This window comes from Mustelus asterias, chromosome 11 (genome assembly GCF_964213995.1).
Source record: "Mustelus asterias chromosome 11, sMusAst1.hap1.1, whole genome shotgun sequence".
Lineage (NCBI taxonomy): Eukaryota > Metazoa > Chordata > Chondrichthyes > Carcharhiniformes > Triakidae > Mustelus > Mustelus asterias.
The window spans coordinates 92,822,485-92,847,961 of record NC_135811.1 but is presented as its reverse complement, the minus strand read 5'-3'; the positions used below and the strand labels follow the sequence as shown (position 1 = coordinate 92,847,961).

The 25,477-nt window shown below is 45.2% G+C and overlaps 1 protein-coding gene across 1 annotated transcript in view; it reads right to left on the bottom strand.

Annotated features, from left to right (window-relative positions):
• The window catches only part of LOC144500971 (MAGUK p55 subfamily member 3-like), a 114,615-nt gene that overhangs the window by 9,877 nt on the left and 79,261 nt on the right, over positions 1-25,477 (bottom strand). The window contains exons 11-16 of the mRNA XM_078224470.1: positions 18,015-18,056; positions 17,055-17,251; positions 13,265-13,329; positions 4,346-4,507; positions 3,965-4,045; positions 2,820-2,913 (exon numbers count right to left, since the gene is read on the bottom strand). Coding sequence (XP_078080596.1) covers positions 2,820-2,913; positions 3,965-4,045; positions 4,346-4,507; positions 13,265-13,329; positions 17,055-17,251; positions 18,015-18,056 — 641 coding nt within the window. The remainder of the gene's footprint in view (positions 1-2,819; positions 2,914-3,964; positions 4,046-4,345; positions 4,508-13,264; positions 13,330-17,054; positions 17,252-18,014; positions 18,057-25,477) is intronic.

Here is a 25,477-nt window from a genome sequence, read left to right as displayed (position 1 = left end):
AATGTTGCATTATTTCTGCTAAATAGAAGCATGGTGGCACAGCGGTTAGCACTGCTGCCTCGCAGCGCCAGGGACTCAGGTTTGATTCTGGCCTCGGGTGACTGTGGAGTTTGTACGTTCTCCCCGTGTCTGCCTGGGTTTCCTCCAGGTTTCCTCCCACAGTCCAAAGATGTGCAGGTAAGGTGGATTGGCCATGATAAATTGTCTCTTAGTCTCCCAAGATGTGTAGGTTAAGAGGATTAGTAGGGTAAATGCATGGGGTTAAGGGAATGGGGCGGGTGGGTAGGCCTAGGTAAGATGCTCTGTCGGAGAATTGGTGCAAACTTGATGGGTCAAATGGCCTCCTTCTGCATAAAGGGATTCGATGATTGGTTCTAAATTAGATGCAAGGTAAGAAATTAAGACCACATTTTAACCTATTACAAGATGCTCTTTAATGACAGGAGCTGTAACCTAGGTTAGCAAGTCTAGCAGAGAGGGAGTAAATGCTCAAGGGGCATAAACCAATAAAATTGCTATCAATATGTTGGCTTTAAGCTGATTCTTTAGGAAAATAAGAATTGCTGGATGATAAAAAGAGCAATACCTACTGTCATGGCCGCCACGTGATCCAGCAATAGTGGAGTTGCTAACTAATAGAAACAATGAAATATTCACTATTGCTGTGGATTGGTTAACGGAAAGTCCCACTTAAGATTGAAATCCATTTTGCTGGAATTCATTATTAAGGAGGTTATAACAGGATATATAGAAAATCAAAAAGGGATCAGGTAGAGTCAGCATGGTTTTCTGAAAGGGAAATCATGTTTAACTAATGAATTATAGTTCCTGAGGAAGTAATAAGCAGTCTGGATAAAAGCTAGCATGTAGATGTGGTGTCCTTGGATTTTCAAAAGACATTTGATAAGGTGCCACACCAAAGATTGCTACATAAAATAAGAGCTCACGGTGTAGGGGGCAATATATTAGGGAGCAACATATTAGCTTGGACAGAGAACTAGTTAGCTAACTGGAAGCAGAGAGTAGTGAAAAATGGGTCATTTTCAGGTTGGCAAACTATAACCAGTGGAGTCCAGAGGGATGAGCGTTGGGGCTTCAACTATTTACAATCTTTATCGATGATTTGGATGAAGGGTCTGAATGTATGGTAGCTAAATTTGCCTGTAGCACCAAGATAGGTAGGGCAGTAAGTTGTCGAGTGGAAGTAAAGTGTCTACAAAGGGAAATAGATGGGCAATATGAGTGGCAAAATAAATTGGCAGGTGGAATACAATGTGGGAAAATGTAAACTTCTCCGATTTGGCAGGAAAATAGAAAAGTAGCATTCTATTTAAATGGAGACTGATTGTAGAACTCTGGTACAGAAGGATGTAGGTGCCTTGAATCACAAAACATCAGTATGCAGATACAGCAATGATTAAGAAGGAGAATGGAATATAAAAGTAGGGAAGTTTTATTGCAGTTATACAGGACCTTGGTGAGCCCACGTGTACAGTTTTGATCTTCTTATTTGAAAAAGGATATAAATGTGTTAGAAGCAGTTCAAAGAAGGTTATCTTATCTCATTCCTGGGATGAAGTACTTACCTACTGAAGAAAGGTTGATCAGGTTGGGTCTTTTCCCTTTGGAGTTTAGAAGATTGGGAGGTGGGTCTTATCGAACACATTGAAGCTCCTGAGGGGATTTGATAGGATAGATGTTTTCTCTTCTGGGGGAGGCTAGGAGATATCAGCCAGAATTCTCCAACCTCATAGGTGGCTGGAAGTCTCCAGCCCCACAGCAGTGAATGGAGATTTGGCTGAGCGTCAAATTCTCCATTCCCACTGGCAGTGGCAGCGGGGCATACGGGACCTTAGAATTTTGGCTACAGTTTAACAACAAGTGATCTCGCGCGATGGCACAGTGGTTAGCACTGCTGCCTCACAGCGCCAGGGACCCGGGTTCGATTCTCGGCTTGGGTCACTGTCTGTGCGGAATCTGCATGTTCTCTCCATGTCTGCGTGGGTTTCCTCTGAGTGCTCTGGTCTCCTCCCACTTTCCCAAAGACATGCAGGCTAGGTGCATTGGCCATGCTAAATTCTCCCTCAGTGTACCCGAACAGGTGCCGGAGTGTGGCAACTAGAGGATTTTCACAGTAACTTCATTGCAGTGTTAATGAAAGCCTACTTGTGACTATAAATAAACTTTTACTTTTAGGTTGGGGTCATTGGCCATGCTAAATTCTTCCTCAGTGTACCTGAACAGGCGCTGGAGTGTGGCGACTAGGGGATTTTCACAATAACTTCTTTGCAGTGTTAATGTAAGCCTATGTATGACACTAATAAATAAATAAAAAATAACTCCCTTTTAAGACAGAGATGAGGAGAAATCTTTTCCCTCAAAGGGTCATTTGTTTGTGGAATTCTCTTCCCCGGTAAGTCAACGAGGCGGGGGTCATCAAATGTATTCAAGGCAGAGTTGGATACATTTTGGGGATCAGGAGTTATGGGTAAAAGGCAGGAGAATGGGGATGAGAATAATATCAGCCATGATTGAATGGTGGAGCAGACTCGATGGGCCGAGTGGCCTAATTTTGCTCCTATGGTCTTATGGTCTTACGATAGAAAGTCAAGGGTTATGGGAAGGACAGACAGGAAGTGGAGTTGAGACCACAATCGTGATCTTCTCGAATGACTGACCAGAGGACCTATCGCTCCTCCTAAGGCCTATATTCCCATGATTAACCATTTTTAACTCCTCTACTAAAATTAAATTGATATAGAAGACTTGGTGGATTTCTTGCTGCTTGAAGGCTAATTCCATTACTAAAGTGAACCTACCTGTTTTTTTGAATATCCGCTTCAAACGACAGTTTACTGACAAAATGATATTCCAATCCTTGCCTCTCATGGACTTTCTTTTGCCGAGTTGTTGCTGCATGCAAATACAATGAACAGTTAGAAATACAATCGTCTTTGAATATAAATCACAATGTCACTTGCCCATGGCAATCGCAATCTGTGAACAAATAAGATGTGGGTATTCACACTCAGAAGCAGGAGGTTTAGGGTTCAAATCCCATCAGGATTCACTCATCCGTTTTTGTTTTTGTGATGAATAGAGTGAATACATTAAAGGATGTGGAACAGGTAACTGCACACACCTGTGGCACAGTGGTTAGCACTGCTGCCTCACAGAGCCAGGGACCTGGGTTCAGTTCTCGGTTTGGGTCACTGTCTATGCGGAGTCTGCAGGTTCTCCCCGTGTCTACCAGGGTTTTCTCTGAGTGCTCTGGTTTCCTCCCACAGTCCAAAAGACGTGCTGGTCAGGTGCACTGGCCATGCTAAACTCTCTCTCTCAGTATCCGAACAAGCGCCGGTGTGGTGACTGGGGGATTTTCACAGTAACTTCATTGCAGTGTTAATGTAAAGCTACTTGTGACATTAATAAATAAACTTAAACACTGTGAAAGTCACATTGTCCCAGTATCTGTCCACAAACACTTTGGGGGCGATCGTACTGGCTCGTCACGCCGGTTGATCGGCGTGGCAAGCTGCTCAGATCAGGTCAGAGACGATAAACCGGGTGCCCCTAGAGCTCAGCAGCCGGCTTCCTGGTGTGAATAGGCCCCGCCCACTCCCCCTGCTGGCGAGAATCACATCTGGACTCTTTTCTCTAAGTGTGTACAATTGCATCTGGGATCTTGCCCAGAAAGTGGGCATGATTCTCTCCTGTTTTCACACTCATTCGACACTTAAAACTTTCTTGGTAAGATCGTCCCCTCTGAATAGCAACACTATGGTAAATTGCCCCTTAGTGTCCCAAGATGTGTAGATTAGTGGGATTAGCCATGGTAAATGCTTGGGGTTACGGGGATAAGGTGGGGGAAAGGGCTTGCGTAAGATGCACTGTCAGAGTCAGTGCAGACTCAATGGGCCAAATGGCCTCCTTCTGTACTGTAGAATTCCATGAAATGGATACTTACAAGGAACAGCGACATTGTAGCGGTTTGGATTCTCTGCTACTATTCTTTGTCTCATCTCATTAACCTTTGCTCCTATAGAACCTGCAAATATGCACAAAAGGTAGGAGATACAATGTGATGGTTCCTATTAGGTCTGATCATGACATTGCTATGTGCTCTTAATGTAACTTTAGATTTTGATTAGTACTCAAGAGCTCTGTTTTTAACCACTTTAGCCCATTAAAATCATATACTAGTGCAACAACGAGCTGTAATAGCAATGAGCTTGATGCAATCATATTTTTTTTCTCCTCGTAGCACCCTCCATCTCTGCCACCAATTATATGGAGTTGCCTAATTCTGAAAGTATTCATGTAATTAATTATTGATGGTGAAACTTACCAACGAGGACCACCAATCTGTGCACGTCATTAGGGCGGCGGTGATAGGCCACCACTTCCTCGTAGGTTAGATATTCTATGTCCTTCTGCTCAGTCTGTTTCTCTTCATTTTGATTTGCTTGTCGGTCTTTCCTACTGAGCCGAAAACTTCTCCGTAAACCCGCTGAAAGGTGACATCAAGAACAACTTAGAAAGGAGCGTTGGCACAGTGCGGCCCAGTATGTCCAACCTTAACACCACACTTAATACGACACACCGCAGGATGAAGTACTGTGTAAGCAATGTAAACTACAATGAAAGATTTCTGTTAAAAGTAAGTGATGTGAGTCCACTGGATAGACCACAGAGATCCATTGAGCTGAGAGAGCCCAGTTAGCTAATGTCACCAATCCTTCCACAAATGGTGTTTTCATGTTGTTCCCACAGTTGTTTGCAAATCCCTTGCCCCTCCCTATCTCTGTAATCTCCTTCAACCCCACAATCCTCTGTGGTGTCTGCACTCCTCGATTCTGGGCTCCTGTGCATCCCCAATTTTCATTGCTCCATCAGTGGTGCCTGTAATGACTTCAATCAGGCCATTGAAGTTGGCCATTGGAATCCAAACTCCCTGATTAAGGGGCCTCCTCCTTGTAGGGAGCTGCCCCTTTTGAGTTGCCCCTAAGTTAATTTGATTTTGTTTATTTGGTTGGACACTGAAAGATGCCCTTGATTAAGGGGTCAATTGATGGGCCAGTCAGGGAGACTTTACTTTGTATATAACCATTCCTCTGCCACTTCTGAAGGTAGACTGCTGACCGATAGCACTCTGTGTACTGCTGTTGGAATTGTAAATAAAGGGATTCTGGTGAAGGGACTTCTGTCTGTGAACTTATTACATTGCCTTCATCTGATTAGGTTCTAAACTCAGTAATTCTCCCTCATATGTCACTGCCTCTCGACCTCTCTTTCCTCATTTAAAATGCTCCGTAAGACCTGCCTTTAAGTTTATGGACAACTGCTGTAATATCTCCTTGAGTAATTCAATGTCAAATTCTCATTTATGATGTTCATGTGAAATGCCTTGGGACATTTCATTATGTTAAAGATACTACGTAAGTACTTGCTGCTGTTGATAGCGGAAATATATTAAATTATTCTTACATTTAAAAATTCTTACATATTCGATAGAGGAGGCAGTGGGGTAGAGGTATTGCTGCTGAACGTATAATCCAGAGACCCAGGGTAATGCTCTGGGGACCCAGGTTCGAATCCCACCATGGCAGATGGTGAAATTTGAATTCAATAAAAATCTGGAATTAAAAGTGACTACAAAACCATTGTCGATTGTCATAAAAACCAATCTGGTTAACATCCTTTCAGGAAGGAAATCTGCCATCCTTACCTGGTCTGGCTTACATGTGACTCCAGAGCCACAGCAATGTGATTGACTCTCAACTACCTATGAAATGTGCCCAGACAGCCACTCAGTTCAAGGGCAACTATGGACGGGCAATAAATGCTGGCCCAGCCAGCGACACCCATGTCCCACGAATGAATAGAAAAAAAGTTTTACAACTGCACAGTATAAATGTAAATCAGATTCAGCGCATATCATTAGAAATATTAATCCTTATGAATGGTACTTGGGCCTTAGCTTAGCAACATTTCAATTTCATTTTCCTGTATTCTTTCACAAAAGCTTTAAAATGTAGACCACTGGCAAATGTATCACCAAAAATTCCAAAGTAACTGTGTTTTTGGAGTCAGTTTATCAGGGGGATGTAACCGAAATGACCACAACCTCCAGTCTGATCTTTGAAAAATGTTCAGCAACAAAGTGCTAAAGGGTGCTCCAGAACTCAGGGATGTGAATATTCAATTTCCAATTACAGTCACTTAAAAGCCTCTGGAAACATGAACCTGTGAACTGCAGAAAAATGGGGTTAGCACGCCTTTAGCGTTAGTTATTGATCAGGATTGAGCTCCGCCATGATAGCCTATCTAGGACAATCTCACTATTTAAATCCAATTCTTCTAATTGATATTGCCCATCCCTAATTGCCCTCAGAGGGCACTTGAGAGTCAACCGCATTGCTGTGGCTCTGGAGTCACAGGTAGACCAGATCAGGTAAGGATTGGCAGATTTCTTTCCCTAGAGGATCTTAGTGAACCAGATGGGTTTTTCCAACAATCGATAATGGTTTCATGGTAGATTCTTAATTCCAGATATTATTGAATTCAAATTCCACCATCTGCCTTGGCAGATCTGCCTCGGGTCCAACCATAATCTGGATTAATAGTCTGGTGACAATACAGTAGGCCATCACCTCCCCTATTTGGAGATTAAATTTGATGGTCTCCCTATGTGAATCATAAATCTGTGGCCTTGAAAAGACGCATGAAATGGTTTAGCAGAATCGAGATTCTCACCTATGTACTGCCCATTCAAGTACCCATCACAATCACAGTCCTCTGAAGAGACAGGGAAGCAGTTAATAGAAGGAGAAGGAATGATAAAGGTCAGAAAGCAGAAAGGTTTGCTCATGAAAATCTATCAGTGTTTGACAACAGTAAGTCAATAACAATTACACATTAATCATATACAAGGGACGAAAATAGGAAAAAAACACTTCAGGGTGAATAAGTCACAACTCATATTTCCTGGAGTTGTTCAGCCTTGAACAGAACAGTTTCTGAGCTGTAATTTTCTATGGTTTCTATGGTTCTAACAGTAAATCTTTGAGTAATTTAATGCGTCTCATCATGATTTCACAGTCAGAGTAATGATAAGGATGGACTAAGGTGACTGAATCTGGTTAATCTTTCCATTATCTACTTTATTGCTGGATAGTTAATACATTATCAGGGTTAGTATTGGAATTTTCAACCTACTTGAATCGATATTAATTCTCAATACAATTCAATTTTTAAAAACAGTTCTTTGTGAGATTAATTTGTCACAATTCCAAGATATAGGAAAATTCTCTTTTTAAACATAATTTATTTCAGATAGGAGCAGCAACCACATCTCTTAATTAATAAGCATTGTGATCTGTTGGCTTGCACAGGCTTACTCTTTGTCTTAGATAATACTGGCAAGACATTAATGCTCTTTTATGTCACTTAGCAAACTGCTTTGATCAGGAATGCACTGGTTGAGAGGGTGGGAGAAGCAAATATAGCATTCAAAAGTAACTGGATAAAGACTTTAAGAGAAAAAAAGTTACAACCAATGGGGAAACAGCAGAGGGAGCTGAAAAATTGGATGGTTTTGCACAGACACATAAGCCAGAATTTGATAGGCCAACAGCTCTCTAAGGTGAGACGTCCGACCAATGGCAGACAGAAGGCCCACCCGCTGCCACTCAATACTCAGTGAGTGAAATGGCAATGGACATGTCAGTCGGCAGGGATGGGCATTCCCCACTCACTCTCAGGATGGTGGGTACCGCACGCTCATCATCCTGAAAATCTTGGCCATACAGTGCATCTCATTCTAAGATTCTGTGAACCTCTTATCAGAGCTATTATGAGTGCTGGGTGGTTAGACTAGATCCAGAATTTCAAATGGGAGAAGAGCAAGGCAGTGAGTTGACTGGGTTGGAGAGAACAGTGACAAGGGCCACATGGAGATGATGCGATGCAATGCCTCATCTTGTCAGCTTGGATCTTGTTTGATTCCCTTGTGGGGACCTTGAATTGGATTCCATCGGATTTTGACTTTGGTTTTTGGAGCAAGAAAGGAATGGATTTGGGTTTGCCCGGTCCGTTCCGAGCATTGGCTTTGGAACTTTAAGAATAGAGACGTTGGATGGGATTTTCTCGCCGTGCTCACCCCGAAAGCGGAAAATTCCACCTGGGGTCAACGGACCTTTCCATGGTCTGCCCCTCGCCCCTCTGATTCCTGTGATGGGATGGTAAAATTTGCCTCAATGTGGTGGTCGGGATGGTGAGGGAGGAAGCAAAAAAAAAGAAAAGGCACAGTGGAAAATAAACAAAGCAAAAGGAGAAGAATATCAAGAAGAAGAGATAGGGAAGCAATGCAAATTAAAATGTTGCATATATAAAAGTATGGTTTGCATGTGCTGTGCATAACTGATCTCTTGCTCATTCTTATAATTGATTTTGTGTTATAATATCGCAACTGTTTAATGACTGCCATTTTTGACGCACCACTATTTGAGTGTTAAAGTAAATAGTACCAGGGAATTGCAACCTCATCAGGATTTGGGAACATTGATGTATTAATGCCAAAATCAGAGCTTTCAATAGGATCTGTCACAAAATAAAGGACCTCAAACAGCCAGTTCCCTCCTTCTGCACGAATCATCCATCTCCATTGCAATATAACGCCTGGAGGAGACTCGACTGTATAAAAATTGATTCAAAAATCCGGGCTCATTAACAATTTTTGGCTTGTAAATCAATATTCTGAATCTACAAATGGCAAAATGCCTTCGCTTCAGAGAGAGTTATGCAGTTCAATGAAATCAAAGACTGCTATTGTGATTCTTATAATACATATCCTTTTCATTAGCTCAAACATGAGAATGAACTAACAACCGTCTATGGGATAGATTTTAAAACCGCTTAGATGAAGGAATTCAGCTCTGACTTATCAGCAGTGATCTGGTTGCTTTCTCAGTAACATACATTTGTTGGGAGACATTTAAAGTACTACATTTTTTATTTGCAAGTCAGAAATTAAAGTTTTATATAACCCATGCCCATTTCCTGTTTGCATATGGTAGAAAAAGTTACTCAATATTTAATACAATTCTGTTATAGCACACGAATTGTAAATTAAAATATTATAGTTCATGCTTTAATTTTTGTGGTTTAATCCACTTGTAACCTTCTTGAGTTACATAGAAATGTTAAATATTAGTATTTGAAGGTGTCCAAATATTAACAATGTTGATGATTTACAACCATTATTGTATTTTTGTATGAATTTGCAGGTGATTTAGAAGACAATATATCGCCCACCTTTCTCACAGCTTTGGTCATCTGAGGATAGCATTAATAGGAAAAGAAGAAAATAGAGTCACAGAGCAATACAGCACGGAAACAGGCCCTTCAGCCCAACCGGTCCATGCCGACCATGGTGCCCTCTCAGCTAGTCTCAATTGCTTGCATTCGGCCCCTATCCCTCTAATCCTTTCCCATCCATGTACTTATCCAATTGCTTTTTAAATGTCACTATTGAACCTGCCCCACTTGAGTCTGCTGCTAGCAGCAAACCCCTGATTAATTGAGGGATGGAAGGGGCAGAAAACAAAGGATCTACAGCCCCTGTGGGTGGGATGTCACTTCAGATCATTAATAAGGCAACTGGAATCTATTATCCTTGAGCCCACTGCTAGTTAATGGTTGCTCAGGGATTAGAAGGGGGCGAGGACCACATGCTTTTCCCATGCCCTCAGAAGGTTCTGTCGGATTTGTCAGTGGGGGGATTCCTCACGGTTGGGCACTTAGTGTTTGATTGAGGGTCCTGGCAGCGGAAAGAGGAGGGAATGCTTAGAACCTCTTGCATCACCCTCCCCATCCCACCACCCCACTTCCCGCTGATCCCAATCTATGATACCCAATCCACCTCACGCAGCTTTGGTTTGGGGCCTCACCATGTTCCTGGACCTTCAGTGGGTGCATTGCCAGCTGCTACCACCACCCCAGCTGGCACTGGTGGCTGAGTAGCTGCTGGCCTCTGGCCGGCAATTTTTCTGGTGGGACTTCCACTAACAGAATTGTGATGAAGGCTCAACAGTGGCCACTTTAAGCGCTTGAAAGTCACTTGATTTCTACAGACCTCCAACATGAATCTGACGATTCTCCATCAGTGAGGAGACAGAAACCTGGACTATGTTTTGGTGCTGCCAATGCTGATCATATTTATGAGTGATCTATTCTCACTGAAACAATGGTGGCACAGTGGCTAGCACTGCTGCCTCACAGCGCCAGTGACCCGGGTTCGATTCCGGCCTCGGGTGACTGTCCGTGTGGAGTTTGCATATTCTCCCCGTGTCTGCATGGGTTTCTTCCGGGTTCTCCAGTTTCCTCCCACACTCCAAAGATGTACAGGTTAGGTGGATAGGCAATGCTAAATTGTCCTTTAGTATACCAAGGTGTGGGCTAGCAGGGTAAATAAGTGGGGCTACGGGGATAGTGCCTGGGTGGTATTATGTGTCAGAGAGTTGGTGCAGACTCAATAAATCGAATGGATTCCTTCTGTACTGTAGGGATTCGATGATTCTATGAATGAGCAATGGCAATTATCATAACTGAATCCAATTCCGTCCTCACCTGAAGCCCACAACCAATCCCTTCGGGCAATGGTGGGTAACAGTAGTGGCAGACTTGGTTGTATTTTTATTCCTAAATTGAGGACAATGGCATCAATTGTGTTTCTCAGTTGCCACTGACTGAGATCGACTAATTCAACAGAAGCTCGGGATTGAGACTTGGTCTAGGCTGCTCACCATTTAATCAGTGGAGGTACTGTCGGTATTTTTAATCTTTCTAGGTTAGCTTTTATATTAATCTTCAATCACCCTCATGGGACAAAGATGAGAATTTGTTTCTCTCAGAGGGTTGTGTGACTTTGGAACTCTCTACCTCCGAAGGCGGGATCACTGAATATTTTTAAGGCAGAGTTGATAGATTCTTGTTGGGCATGGGAAGCAAAGGTTATCGAGGGTAGATGGGGTATGTGGAACTCAACACAAATAGATCAGCCATAGTCTTATTGAATGGCGGATCAGGCTTGAAGGGCCAAATGGCCTACTTCTGCTCCTAATTTGTTTGTTCATATTGTGTTTGTGAAATCAATCCTATGCAATGATTTAGGGCGAGAATCTCTGATCTCACCTGTGACCTCCCACTGCAAGTGAGAACAGAGAATTTAGCGTTTCATCCAAAATTCCATTCAGCGGCACCGGAGAATCCCAGCCACTAATGAGATGGAGGTCATTGCCCTTAGATTTCCCATATCTGTGTACTCTGGACAGCAGTTACAGCAAAATAACTTGACAATATAGATTGATCAAATTTGGAATTGCGTCAACTGGTGGCTGCTATGAATAAATGGAATACTTTCATCTTGAAACTGGATAAATAAGTTTGGGTAGATATTAGAAAAATGCCTTTGTACTAAATAAGGGTTATTTGGAACTTTGTAGTTTCCATCCATATTTTTACAGGCGGCACGGTGGCACAGTGGTAAGCACTGTTGCCTCAAAGCGCCAGGGACTCAGGTTCAATTCCGGTCTCGGCTCACTGTCTGTGTGGAGTTTGTACATTCTCTCCGTGTCTTTCGTGGGTTTCCTCCCGGTGCTCTGGTTTCCTCCCACACTCCAAAGATGTGCGGGCTAGGCTGGATTGGCCATGCTAAATTGTCCCTTAGTGTCATTGGGATTAGCAGGGTAAATACCTGGCGTTACGGGGATAGGGCCTGGGTGGCATTGTGTCGGTGCAGGCTTGATGGGCCAAATGGCCTCTTTCTGCACTGCAGGGATTCTATGATTTTAAAAACAAGTTTAAACTAATGTTTGTCTTGTATAACTTTTCTGAAATAAAAATTCTGACAATGTTTTGATTATGTTCTTACCTTTATCATCCTTACAGGATATGTGCAGCAACGTGTTGAGGTAAGCACGCTGAGGTAAGTAGATCTCAGGAGCAGCATCACTGCTACTCTGCCATTCTCATAAAATTCAGAAAATGGCGCTCAAGTGGAACAACTAATTCCCATCCAGCAGACCAGCTGAGACCCAAAGAGCTCGACCAAATGAGGCAAACGTGCTTACATCAAAGACATTGCCGGGACTCAAACGTGACAATTCAGCTGCTTAGAACAATAGAATATCTATTGTCCGGGTCCATAGGACTCTTAAATCGGCCTCGCAAGTGGAGGATGCGGTCAAGAAGGCGTACGGCGTACTGGCCTTCATTAATCGAGGGATTGAGTTTAGGAGTCGGGAGATAATGCTGCAGCTTTATAGGACCCTGGTTAGACCCCACTTGGAGTACTGCGCGCAGTTCTGGTCACCTCATTACAGGAAAGATGTTGAAGCCATTGAAAGGGTGCAGAGGAGATTTACAAGGATGTTGCCTGGATTGGGGGGCATGCCTTATGAGGATAGGTTGAGGGAGCTTGGTCTCTTCTCCCTGGAGAGACGAAGGATGAGAGGTGACCTGATAGAGGTTTACAAGATGTTGAGAGGTCTGGATAGGGTAGACTCCCAGAGGCTATTTCCAAGGGCTGAAATGGTTGCTACGAGAGGACACAGGTTTAAGGTGCTGGGGGGTAGGTACAGAGGAGATGTCAGGGGTAAGTTTTTCACTCAGAGGGTGGTGGGTGAGTGGAATCGGCTGACGTCGGTGGTGGTGGAGGCACACTCGTTGGGGTCTTTTAAGAGACTTCTGGATGAGTACATGGGATTTAATGGGATTGAGGGCTATAGATAGGCCTAGAGGTGGGGATGTGATCGGCGCAACTTGTGGGCCGAAGGGCCTGTTTGTGCTGTGGCTTTCTATGTTCTATGTTCTATAGTACAGATAGAGGCCATTCAGCCCATCAAGTCTGCATCGACTCTCCGACAGAGTATCTTACCCAGGCCCTATCACTGTAACCCCACACATTTCCCATGGCTAACCCACCTAACCTGCACATCTTTGGACTGTGGGAGGAAACCGGAGCACCCGGAGGAAACCCACGCAGACACGGGGAGAACGTGCAAACTCCACACAAACAGTCACCGGAGGCCGGAATCGAACCCGGGTTGCTGGAGTTAACCACTGTGCCACCGTGCGTCAGCAGCTGGGATTGATGTACTGGAACCACAGCATCTCAGCCCTGCACAAGATAGCTCTTTGGACTGTGTTAGATATTGTAAGTATACCCAGCAGAAAACAAAACAGAAGTAAATTGCTGCCTCCTTACAGGAAGACCTTTTGCTGCTTTTCTCTTGTTCCAAGACAGCGTTCTTCTGCCTGTAGGCAAGTCGTCTGAAAGTAAAAGAGAGGATTTTTAAAGAGAAGGCATTTTACCAAGATTGTCAAATTATACCGACAAGAAAGGTATCTTTGAGTACTGGGGTTTGTAAGCGCTCAGATATCTGAAGCAGTGTATCTACTGTTCAGTGATTGTCTATCTATAAAATGTACGTGTGGACTCTCCAATTGCTTATTTGGAAATACACCCTCCTGTGTGGTATTGAGTCAGACAGCTCAGGATGACATGGGGGTTGAACTTCTGTTCTTGGAGTCAGAAGCGCAGGGTCAGGAAACTTCCAGACCCCCACAAACCCAACTCGGGGGAGGGGAAAAAGCGCCCCGGACAGTCGGGTTTTCATTCTGTGGAGCCGAGCCTGTCACGGTTGGAACGAGGTTCCGAGCCAGCCACAGGGCTGCCGGTTATCGAAGCAGGCTGTTTGAAAGGCCCACTTGGTGCTCAACAACTTTGTCCCTGGTCTAAAAAAAAGGACAGTAAAGCAAAAAAAAGCCCTCACACCTTATATCCCCTCACCCCCATACACCCCTTATACCCCATTGTTGCCAACCCATTCGACCTCATTTCCCCATCCACCCTCACGATCTCACATACCCTCCATGCCAGCCTCTGCCCCTCTACCCTGAATGGCTCCCCTCTTACCTTCCATGTTAACATAAGGTGGAATTTTCCCATATTCTTTCAAAGTGTCAGGTTCTGACAGAAACCCGGTGTGTAACTCTCGAGCTGCGCTGCTGAGCTTTTACTCCAGATCAGAAGCCTCTCAGAGGGAAATAAAAATCAGTCAGCATGGTTTTCGCCATCACTCGGGTGGAGCCGGTGCTGATACAGCCGGCAAGGCCAACTCCACAGAGATCGGGGCGCCATCCTTAAAGGGTGCCCCAAGCAGCACAGAAATAGAAAGGTCCCAGCTCACCCATAACCCCTACCATGCACATGTTAACTCCCCCCCCCCCTCTCTCACAAGCCCGGGTGCTCTCCCCTGCCACAGCACAAGCTCCCCCCCTAATAACAGCAACATTGGAGCAGCACCCCGCACCCCTCCCCGCCCCCCCACCCACCACTGCAGTCCAGAGGGCACACTTCCCCCCTCACAGACATCAGCCCTCCCTAACACACATAAGGGGAACCCCTCCCATGGGGCGTCAACCTGGCTGTCAATCTGGGAGTGCTAGCCTGTGCCAAGGCACAGTAAGAAGTCTCACAACACCAGATTAAAGTCCAACAGGTTTATTTGGTAGCAAAAGCCACTAGCTTTTGGAGCACTGCTCCTTTGTCAGGTGAGTGGGAGTTCTGTTCACAAACAGGGCATATAAAGTCACAAACTCAATTTACAAGATAATGGTTGGAATGCGAGTCTTTACAGGTAATCAAGTCTTAAAGGTACAGACAATGTGAGTGGAGAGAGGGTTAAGCACAGGTTAAAGAGATGTGTAATGTCTCCAGCCGGGACAGTTAGTGAGATTTTGCAAGCCCAGGCAAGTCGTGGGGGTTACAGATAGTGTGACATGAACCCAAGATCCCGGTTGAGGCCGTCCTCATGTGTGCGGAACTTGGCTATCACTCTCTGCTCAGCGACTCTGCGCTGTCGTGTGTCGTGAAGGCCGCCTTGGAGAACGCTTACTCGAAGATCAGAGGCCTAATGCCCGTGACAGTCTTGTAAACTCTCAGAGCAGTTAATCAAACTGTGAACTTACAGGCCCCTCAAATGAATTTCCGAAGAAAAGACTTTAAACATAAAGGGGGCAATTCTAGTGCAACGGGCCGGGAGACATCAGCAGAGGCCATTTAGTGGGCTCCCCGCTGTGCACCATTACCTCCAGGTGTCTCCAGGCCCCGCACTTCTGGCATCGTCAGCTTTGCACTGGAAATTGGTGCGGAGCTGATTCAAGTATCTAAATCGTGATTTTAATATCATTGGCAGGTCCGGGACTGAAGTCTCCAGGCCCGCTAACCTTCCCGTCACCCCCGCCAGGAGTGGTTCACTCAAGCGGGGTTTACAATAGCTCCCCACTAATGGGGAGCTGGTGGCCTGACCCTGCTAGAATGAAAGGGGGGCCATGAAGGCTCCCCCAGGAGGTCAGGGATAAGGGGGGGCAACCCCTGGGCATTAGCAGCCTGGGGCAAAGTGACAATGTCCAGGGGGCATCTTGACACTGCCCACTGGGCATCGGGCGGGGACCAGAGAGGGGTGAGGCCAGAGGGGGACGGGGCCTATGCAGGGGGGTGATCGGTGGGGATGGGGGAGGTCCCACTGCCATTCTTCCCTTGGGACCAGTGGCAGAGGGATGGAAGGGGCTGATCAGCGCTGGCCATTGTGGTGGGGGATGGGGCTGCCGGGGAAGTAGGGACTGCTGGGGGTTGGGGGGGTGGTATAGAGGACATCGGGACTATCCAGGTGAGGGTGGGGTGAGGGACATTGGGAAAGGTCCAGGAGGCCAACGATCAGGGGGTGGGGGGGGGGGGGGGGGGTCACATGGCCAGCAATGTGGGTTCGCGGGGCTGGCTAGCGATCGGGAAGTTGGCAGTGCGGGGCCACTGCGATCTCAGTGTTCACCGAGCAGCGCATGCGCAGTGGCTCACTCAGCGCAATGCTGCCGGCCTCTTCAGCAAGAATAGGCCCTGCCCCCGAATTTTCACATGAATCTCGCTCGGGCACTCTACAGTTCTCAGAGTGCGGGAGATTCATTTTGAAAATCTCGCTAAAAAAAACCTAGCAGGTGTTACTCCCATTTTTACGCGAATTCGGCACAATCCCAAGATGTGCAGGTTAAGGGGATTAGCAGGGTAAATGTGTGGGGTTAAGGGGATTGTGTGGAGACTGGGCCTGGTTAAGATGCCACGTCGGGAATTGGTGCAGACTTGATGGGCCGAATGGCCTCCTTTGCATTCTTTGATCCTAAAGGCATATAGAATTGCGCAGTATTTCCAAATAATTCACTTATAATATAATCTTACAAGTGAGGCCTGAGTGGAAAAAACAATATCTAAGATTTACAATTGCCCTGAGACATCAATTTCAGTTACAAATTTAACATGTCAATGTTTTATAGGCGAATCATTTCCGTTTATTATTCACCAGATGAAGTAAATTAAAGCTACCTGGAGCATGTTCAACTTTAATTCCAGTGCAGTATTAGTTAAGAGAAGGAACAATTGAGGTGAGTTGGATAATATCTGCATTGTATTGTTGGTGAAGCAGGACTTTCGTCATTCGAGAATAAACCAAATTTAGGCAGTTAAGATTGAGAGATAATCAGCCTTCACTCTTCAACTTGCCATTTCACTGGATTTCTATTGCTTAGCCACTTAACTTGAAATGTAAGTTGGACATTAACAGGCGGCACGGTGGCACAGTGGTTAGCACTGCTGCCTCACTGCGCCAGGGACCCGGGTTCAAATCCCGCCTTGGGTCACTGTCTGTGTGGAGTTTGCACATTCTCCCCGTGTCTGCGTGGGTTTCCTCCGGGTGCTCTGGTTTCCTCCGACAGTCCAAAGATGTGTGGGTTAGGTGGATTGGCCAAGATAAATTGCCCCTTAATGAGAGGGGGATCAAGAGGGTAAATACATGGGGTTACGAGGATAGGACCTGGGTGAGATTGTAGTCAGTGCAGACTCGATGGGCCAAAATGGCCTCCTTCTTCATTGGAGGATTCTATGATTACTATTGGTGGTTTCTAACTCATCCTTGACCTATAAGCTAGTAAGAACAAATACTTACTTTTCTTGAAATTTCTTTGATGGAATAAGGCCTGCCCGGAGGTTTGCATCTCCCACGCGCTTCGCTTGCCACCACACGGAATCATCCTGGCTCACGACTTGAAGTATGTCCCCCTTCCTGAAAGGTAACCCTGCTTCCTTACAGGGAATCGCTTTATCCTCACTTGGGTCATAGTCAAACAAGGCTCTCACGTGAACCTACGGAAGAAATGACTAATTTAGAACCAATTGTCTAATAGTACTGCGGTGGCTTTCCCAGGTAACCTATTCTGCAAAGCTGTCATTCTTTTTAGTGAAAAAGAGTTGTCTGACTTCATTATTTATTCATTTTCAACTTGTGTTCTCTGGTATTCAAGGCACTGTGACCTTGGAAACTTCCATTAGGGCACCTCAGTGAGTTTTATTTTGCCAAAGAAGCCCATGTTCCTTAATGATTACTTAACTTTATGATACCTGAAGTGATACTCATTTCTCACCTTTGTACCCTGTCAAGAGTAACGTCCTTCCTATGATTAGGTGACCAGAACAACATACAATGCCCTAGATGGATCTAACACCCTATAAAAACAATATCACCTATTTTAATTTCCACTCAGCAACAGGAATCCAACATTTGTTTACTATTCCCCCCCCCGTTGACAGTTTTTCATGCTTATATGCTATGAATCCTTGATCATTTTGCTGAGTGTCGTGACTCACCACTGTTTCATTTAACCCCTACTATCATTTTTTGGTTCCTTGTCCCATGCCAGTTAACCGTATTAAACTGCATACGCCACCAACTGGCCCTGTTTCCTAAAAGGTTTAAGAAAAGTAAGGCCTCCGACTCAAACCCTGGGTTGTCTCATTAATAATCTCTTTCCAGCCTGAAGACCCCCATTTAAGGCTGTCTTATAATCCTAATTTTCAGCCTATTGTTTAATCAGCAGCATACTTTACCTCCTATTCCGTGCCTCCTTACCTTAGCCCTTAATCGTCGCCGTGGAGCCTTGTGAAAAGCTTTCTGAAAATCCAAGTATAAAATATCAACTTATAATGCTGCTATACTTGAATCTTCTTACATCTCTGTTCACAATCAAGAGAGTTATCTTACGACTTTAATGTTATTTGATATAAATTCGGTTCGCATTAATTTTATCTTGCGTAGCCTCATGCAGATGCTTTCAACTAACTCCTTTCGCCGAGGAACACATCTGACCCCCAGTCAAAACTTAAGCTCAGTCCACTGAATTCACCGAATGCAGAATTCAGCTCCACAGCTAACGATTTAAGGAATTACTGACACACGGATCGACTTCTGGTTTTTCACTTCCTGCACCTTCTCTACGTCTTTTACCACTGTTTGCTTTCCATGGCCTGAATTTGACCTCTTCCCTTCCGCCGTACGTTCAAGATACAAGAGAGCAGAAGCATTCAACATGGTACAGCAAGGCCTGAGCTCGCTGTACACTGCAGAACCAGCTAGGTCATTCGTAGCTATGACAACAATACAATGCCGTAGCATAAAATTTGACATTTTGGGACTGGTCAGCCCCTTCCCAGTTGGACAACCACCAAGTGGTACCAAGAATCAAAACAGAGTTTGTGGAACGCCACCCAACTAATAATGTTAGAAAATATACACTAGCGATTAACTTCAACAGAAAATCTGTCTGGTCTCACACAAGAATGAAGCTAATCAGAGCCCTTGTTCTCCTGGCCACTCACCCCAGGGCACAAAACCAAATAGCTTGTATATAGATAAAGGCAAAATATCAAGGATGCTGGAATCGGAAACAAGGACCATAATGGAGCATGATGGAGATACTCAGCAGAATACAAAATCCTGGCAGCAATGTTTTAAAATGACATTAATGAATATTATTAACATGCAATGTGTATTATTATAATAACAAACTCCTTCTGCATTCCAGTTAATTATCAAATAAGCAGATGGTCCTCCTATATCTGAAGATGATAGAAGCAAAATAACTTACAAGTGCTGCATGGTCCTGAACACATTTGTTCTATACATGATAAACCTTCATAGATTGAAAGAAACTAGATTTGATAGCATTTAGACAATTGCAACTACTTGTCTTTGATGTGTAGCATGTGAACAATTAGAATTGTAATGCTAGAATGGACTGATAATCATAGAATCCCTACAATGCAGAAGGAGGCCATTTGGCCCATCGAGTCTGCACTGGCCACAATCCCATCCAGGCCCTATTCCCGTAACCCCATTTACCCTGTTAGTCCCCCTGACACTAAGGGACAATTTAGCATGGCCAATCAACCTAACCCACACATCTTTGGACTGTGGGAGGAAACCGGAGCACCCGGAGGAAACCCACACAGACACAGGGAGAATGTACAAACTCCACACAGAGAGTGGCCCAAACTGGGAATTGAACCCAGATCCCTGGCACCGTGAAGCAGCAGTGCTAACCACTGTGCCACCGTTCCACTTACTGATAATGAGAGGTAAGCATCAGCCTGTATGAGATTGACATTTATTTTACTGAGAAACTAAGGTAAAGTATCACGGCCCGCAGCACAGGACACCGTCTATATTGAAAAAGAAAACTAAAGCAAATCGAGAAGCAGTAATTTGGGTGGCACGGTGGCTAGCACTGCTGCCTCACAACGCCAGTTCAATTCCTGGCTTGGGTCACTTTCTGTGTGGAGTTTGCACGTTCTCCCCGTGTCTGCCTGGGTTTTCTCCGGGTGCTCCGGTTTCCTCCCACAGCCGGAAAGACATGCTGGTTAGGGTGCATTGGCCACGCTAAATTCTCCCTCAGTGTACCCGAGCAGGTGCCGGAGTGTGGCGACTAGGGAATTTTCACAGTAACTTCATTGCAGTGTTAATGTAAGTCTACTTGTGACACTAATAAATAAATAAGTAAAATTTGGACGATCGCAACTACTTGCCATTGGTTTGTTGCTCGTCAACAATTAGATTTGTAATGCTAGAATGGACTGATAAGGAGAGATAAGCATCAGCCTGTACTAGATTGACATTTATTTAACTGAGAAACTAAGGTAAAGTATCAAAGCCCGCAGCACAGGACACCATCAATATTGAAAAAAAACTAAAGCAAATCGAGAAGCAGTAATTCAAGCTCGAGTTTTAAAATCCTAACGATTAAAGGAGGAAGAAAATAATGTCAGAAATTCCACAGTTTTAAAGTTGTGGAAAAGAGTGTGCTAATCTTAGGGACTGCACTACATCCTGGCTTCAACGCAGTGAGAACATAATGAAGATTGATGGTCTGGAACACGAAGAGCAGGTTCAACGTTTGGCTGTTTTTCATTTCCTACAGAGTGGTGATCCTCTGAAGTGCATTACAGGTTTACACAGTTTGTGCCGAATCTCTGACTGCTTTCAAGAGGGAAATTGAGCAGTTTTTAATTGAGGGAAGCATAGAATCATCGAAAAAGTAATTAGATCAACAGTTAATAAGTTCTGGTTTGGCTCCAATTGCTTGACAGAGTCTGAGAAAAAGTGTTGGGTTATTTTCTTCCCTTATTGATTTCTTTATAGTTGCCTCTTGGTTGCAGGGCTGGAGAGGGGAAACATTAAGAAGTGTCGATGTATGATGCTCCAGCCTTCGTGAGTGTTGGATGGGTTCAGTGAATCTACTGATCTTCTGTCCATCATTTTCACATGTTTATGTGTAGAGTGGAATATTTGGGCAGGGTATGGGCCATAATCATAGAATCCCAGTGCAGAAGGAGGCCATTCAGCCCATTGAGTCTTCACTGACTCTCTGACAGATCATCCCACCCAGGCCCTATCCCCGTAATTCCAGCTATTTACCCTAATCCCCACAATCTACACATTTTGGGATGCTAAGGGGCAATTTAGCATGGCCAATCCACCTAACCTGTACATCTTTGGACTGTGGGAGGAAACCGGAGCACCCGGAGGAAATATAGATAGTTACCCAAGGCTGGAATTGAACCCGGGTCACCATAAATATAGAATTATAGAATCCTACAGTGCAGAAGGAGGCCATTTGGCCCATCACATCTGCACCCACCATAATCCCACCCAGGCCCTATCCCCATAACGCCATTTACCCTGCTGGTCCCCCTGACATGAGGGGGCAATTTAGCATGGCCAATCCACCTAACCCTCACATCTTTGGATTTTCTAAGGAAACTGGAGCACCCGGAGGAAACTCATGCAGACACAGGGAGAAGGTACAAATTCCATACAGACAGCTACCCAAGGCTGGAATTGAACCTGAGTCCCCGGCACTGTGAGGCAGCAGTGCTAACCACTGTGCCTCCATGTTGCCCTTTAAACGTAATAATGAATAGGAGAAAGACAAGAGATTGAAATGGAGAGAGAGGTTGGCGGCTAAAAGGTAAGAAAGGGATCATCAATCAGATAACAAGCATTTTTCTTGCAGTCTAACCCAGGAGGGTTAGCAGGCCTTTAGAACAGCTTCCTCAGACATGAATGCATGTTACATGCCTTGAAGAGATGAGGTCAATTGAAAGTTCAGATTAGCGGAGGAAAAAAAATGTATAGCGTGAAAGAGCAATCAAACTTCTTTTGAAGCCAGCCTTAGCAAAGGAGGAGATAGGAAAATACCATGTGTGATCGGGGGGAGGTGAATAAGATCAACAATGATAATAGAAGCTAAAGGTGAGAACAACGTAAATAAGAGCTTTAAACTTCTGGTTGGACTTATTTGAGACATGAAGAATCTATGTAGGCTTGAGAGAAATTAAAAAATCATCATCCCTTTTAAAAGCACAGAGGAGTTCAAAATTGAGTTACTGAGACATTGGCCACTGCACCGAGAAAACGATTACTGATTGTACACCTTCAGTGTGTTCAGTCTAGAGAAAGCTGGTGACTGGAATTAACTGCAAAGAAAATAGATACGCTTGAGTTGTGAGTTGAATTGCTCATTTCAATGAAGGAGGTAGGGTAGATGCTGAGAGGTTGGGGAGGGATTATACAGCCTCGCTCATCCTGAAATTGTAAAATCCCACCTGAGGTGGAGACATTTCTTCACCTAAAGAGTGGTGAGCCTGTGGAATTCATTACCACAGGAAGTAGTTGATGCCAAAACATTGAATGTATTCAAGAGGCGGCTGGATCTAGCACTTAGGGCGAATGGGATCAAAGGCTATGGGGAAAAAGCAGGATTAGGCTATTGAGTTGAACGATCAGCCATGATCGTGATGAATGGCGGAGCAGGCTCGAGGGGCTGAATCGCCTCCTCCTGCTCCTATCTTCTATGTTTCTATGTGGTCACTGGACCTTTCCATTGTCCACCTGCTCCAATTCCCGTGGAGGGCGAAACGGGAAAATTCCAGTCTTTATTCCCCATTGTGGGAGAGTCTAGGACCAGAGGGCATAATCTCAGAGTAAGGGGGTCGCCCATTTAAGATAGGAATGAGGAGGAATTTATTTTCTCAGAAGATAGTGAATCTCCAAAGATGTGTGGGCTAGGTTGATTGGCCATGCTAAATTGACCCTAGTGTCAGTTGGATTAGCAGGGTAAATACGTGGGGTTATATGGATAGGTCCTGGCTTGTCGCTGCAGGCTCGATGGGCCAAATGGCCACCTTCTGCACTGTAGGAATTTATGATTCTAGTGGGCTATATTAAGGATGTTGAAGACTGAGATAGACAGATTTTTTAACCAGCAAGGGAACTGAGGGTTATGGAGATAAAATGGGAAAGTGGAATGGAGATTATCACATCAGGTCAGTCATGATTTCATTGAATGGTGGAGCAGACGCGATGGGCTGAATGGCTTACTTTTGCTCCTATGTCTTACGGTCTAAGGAATAAAATGAAAGTGACGACACTCCTGGGTTAATGGAAAAAGAATCTCAGGATGAGTTGCCAACCACAAAATGGATACTATAGGAAAGCTAGGCGTGACAGTAAGAGACTGAAGAGATGGTGTAGAACTGGGATGATATCAGAAGCATACATTTTGAGACAAAGAGAGATGCGATCAGGAGCAGCGATCTTACTGTGGCCCAGAAAGCCAAGTTTTCAACAGGCCAGTGGAGATAAAACTTGATATCAGTCACGGAGTAGTTATGGTACAACAGAGAGATAATCACCAAAATTCCTGGGAGGAAAGCAGTGGGACCCCAAAAACCCAGTGGGCGATTCTCCCATCCCACTTTGTAAACTTTTTAGTGCAGCAGGCTGGGAGATTCTTGCATTGACTGGTTTGCGGGGTTCATGCATGTGTTCCCACCCCGATAGTGTTTCCCGGCTCCGGATTTCTGGCAGAGTCACATCCGCACTGGAAGTCAGCGGGGAAGCGCAAAGGTCATTTAAATGGTCATTTTAATATAATTTAAATACAATTAGTGGGCCCGGGACTGAAGCCTCCGGGCCCGCTAGCATCTCCCACCCCGCCAGGGTAATTCACTCCAGTGGGGATTACAATAGCTCCCCACTAACGGGGAATGAGCGATCCGACACGGCTGGAATGAAGGGGGGGGGGGCAATTGGGGCCCCCCAGAGGATCGGGCGGCAGAGGAGGGGATGCCCCCAGGGCATTGGCACCTTGACAGTACCAGCCTGGGCCCCCTGGCACTGCCCAAGGGGCAAAGTGCCAATACCCAGGGGTCACCATGGCACTGCCAATGGGGTGGCGGGGTCTGGGTGGGGGGTGAGGGTCTCGTGGGCCACTCGATGGGCGTGGCGGGGTCCCGCTGCCACTCTGCAGACAGGATTGGTGGGGGACGGAGGGAGGCCAGCGATCAGGGCGGATTGGGGGGGGGAGGTGGTGAGGGGGTCAGCCTACTGGGTGAGTTGGGGCTACAGGGGGGGAATCAGGGGGGAGGAGGGGTGGGGTGGCTGGAAATTGGTGTGGGCTGGGATGTGGGGGTTCAGTGCTGGCCCGGGAATGGTCGGGGGGGCCAGCGATTCGGCTGTGGGGGTGGGGGAGGAGGTGGGGGGGTGGTGGGGGAGGGCAGGCATTGCGAGATCGCGGGGCTGGCCAGCGATTGAGCTAGCCAGCAATCAGGAGGCCGGCAGTGCGGGGCTACTGCGCATGCGCCGATCTCAGCACTGACAGATCAGCGCTTGCACAGTGGCCCACTCAGCACTGTGCTGCCGGCCTCTCCAACAGGAATAGACCCCGCTCGCTGCTTTTTAATGATGTACCACTAATGATCTCTGCTGTGCACGGAGTGTGGGAGATTCTTCTCTGAACTCCCACTGAAAAATACCAAAGTGAATTACTGCAGTTTTCATGTGAATTCGACACTTAGAATTTTTTGGAGAGAATTCCAGCCCCGATCTTTGGAAAAATACTCGCAACTGCACATCAGAATGGAAAATACATGGGAAAGATATTCATCAAAATTCTAAGCTTGATCTTCAGCGGGAGGTGGAGTGAGGAGACAGAAAGAACGTATGGAGCTCCACTTTCTAAAGATGCACTTATCAGCGTTAATGATAGAATTTCATGCCGTATGATTAGAAATCAAATTGCGTTCGAGTGTTTTGGACTGTCAGAAGGCTAAGTGAGACTGTGAAGAATTTTTGAAGAACAGCGAGCAAATTGAAAGCGGGATGCAGTATTATCTCTGTCAGAAAGGGATGAATCAGGATTCGACCTGCCAGGCCAGGTGGAATACATCAAGGGTGCAGGTTGATGAACGTTAAGAATAGGATTCCAAGACTAAGGCCAATGGTTGGGCCAATTCTTTTGCTAGAGGAAGGTGCCAAGTATCTTAGCGACATTTTTTGAAAGGCACCAATTATTCTGAGAACATAATCATAGAATCACAGAATCCCTACAGTGCAGAAGGAGGCCATTCAGCCCATTGAGCCTGCACTGTCAACAATCCCACCCAGGCCCAATCCCCGTAACCCCACTTTATTTACCCTGCTAATGCCCCTAACCTACACATCTTTGGACACTAAGAAGCAATTTTGCACGGCCAATCCACCTAGCCTAATAAGAACTTTTTTAAAGGAAATATTAGGCCCAACAGATACCATCCACTTTCGATAATTTAAACCCTATTTGCTCTCCTTCTGACCACACCGCTCAAACCTCATTTCTCCAATAAACCATTACATCACCTTAAAAATAATCCACTTCTTTCCAGGTAACATATTCCATATTTATTGCCCTTTTGATGACATAGTTACCGATATTTCACTTCTATCACTTGGTATTTGAATTATCACTCCTCACGGCTAACAATGTATCCGGATCAACTTTGTAAATCCCCTTTCTTATCTAGAAAACCACCATTAAATCATCTTTTTTACTTTTCCTTCCCCTCTCGCCATTGGACAAATAGTCAATGATTCACCCATTCAAGGTGAGTGTTTGCGACATTTCACTGCTCCAATTATCTTTTTCAAAAGCTTTGGTCCAGCTATTGACACTGCAGCATTACCTACCAGATTAATAAACACAGTATCTGTTATTTCTA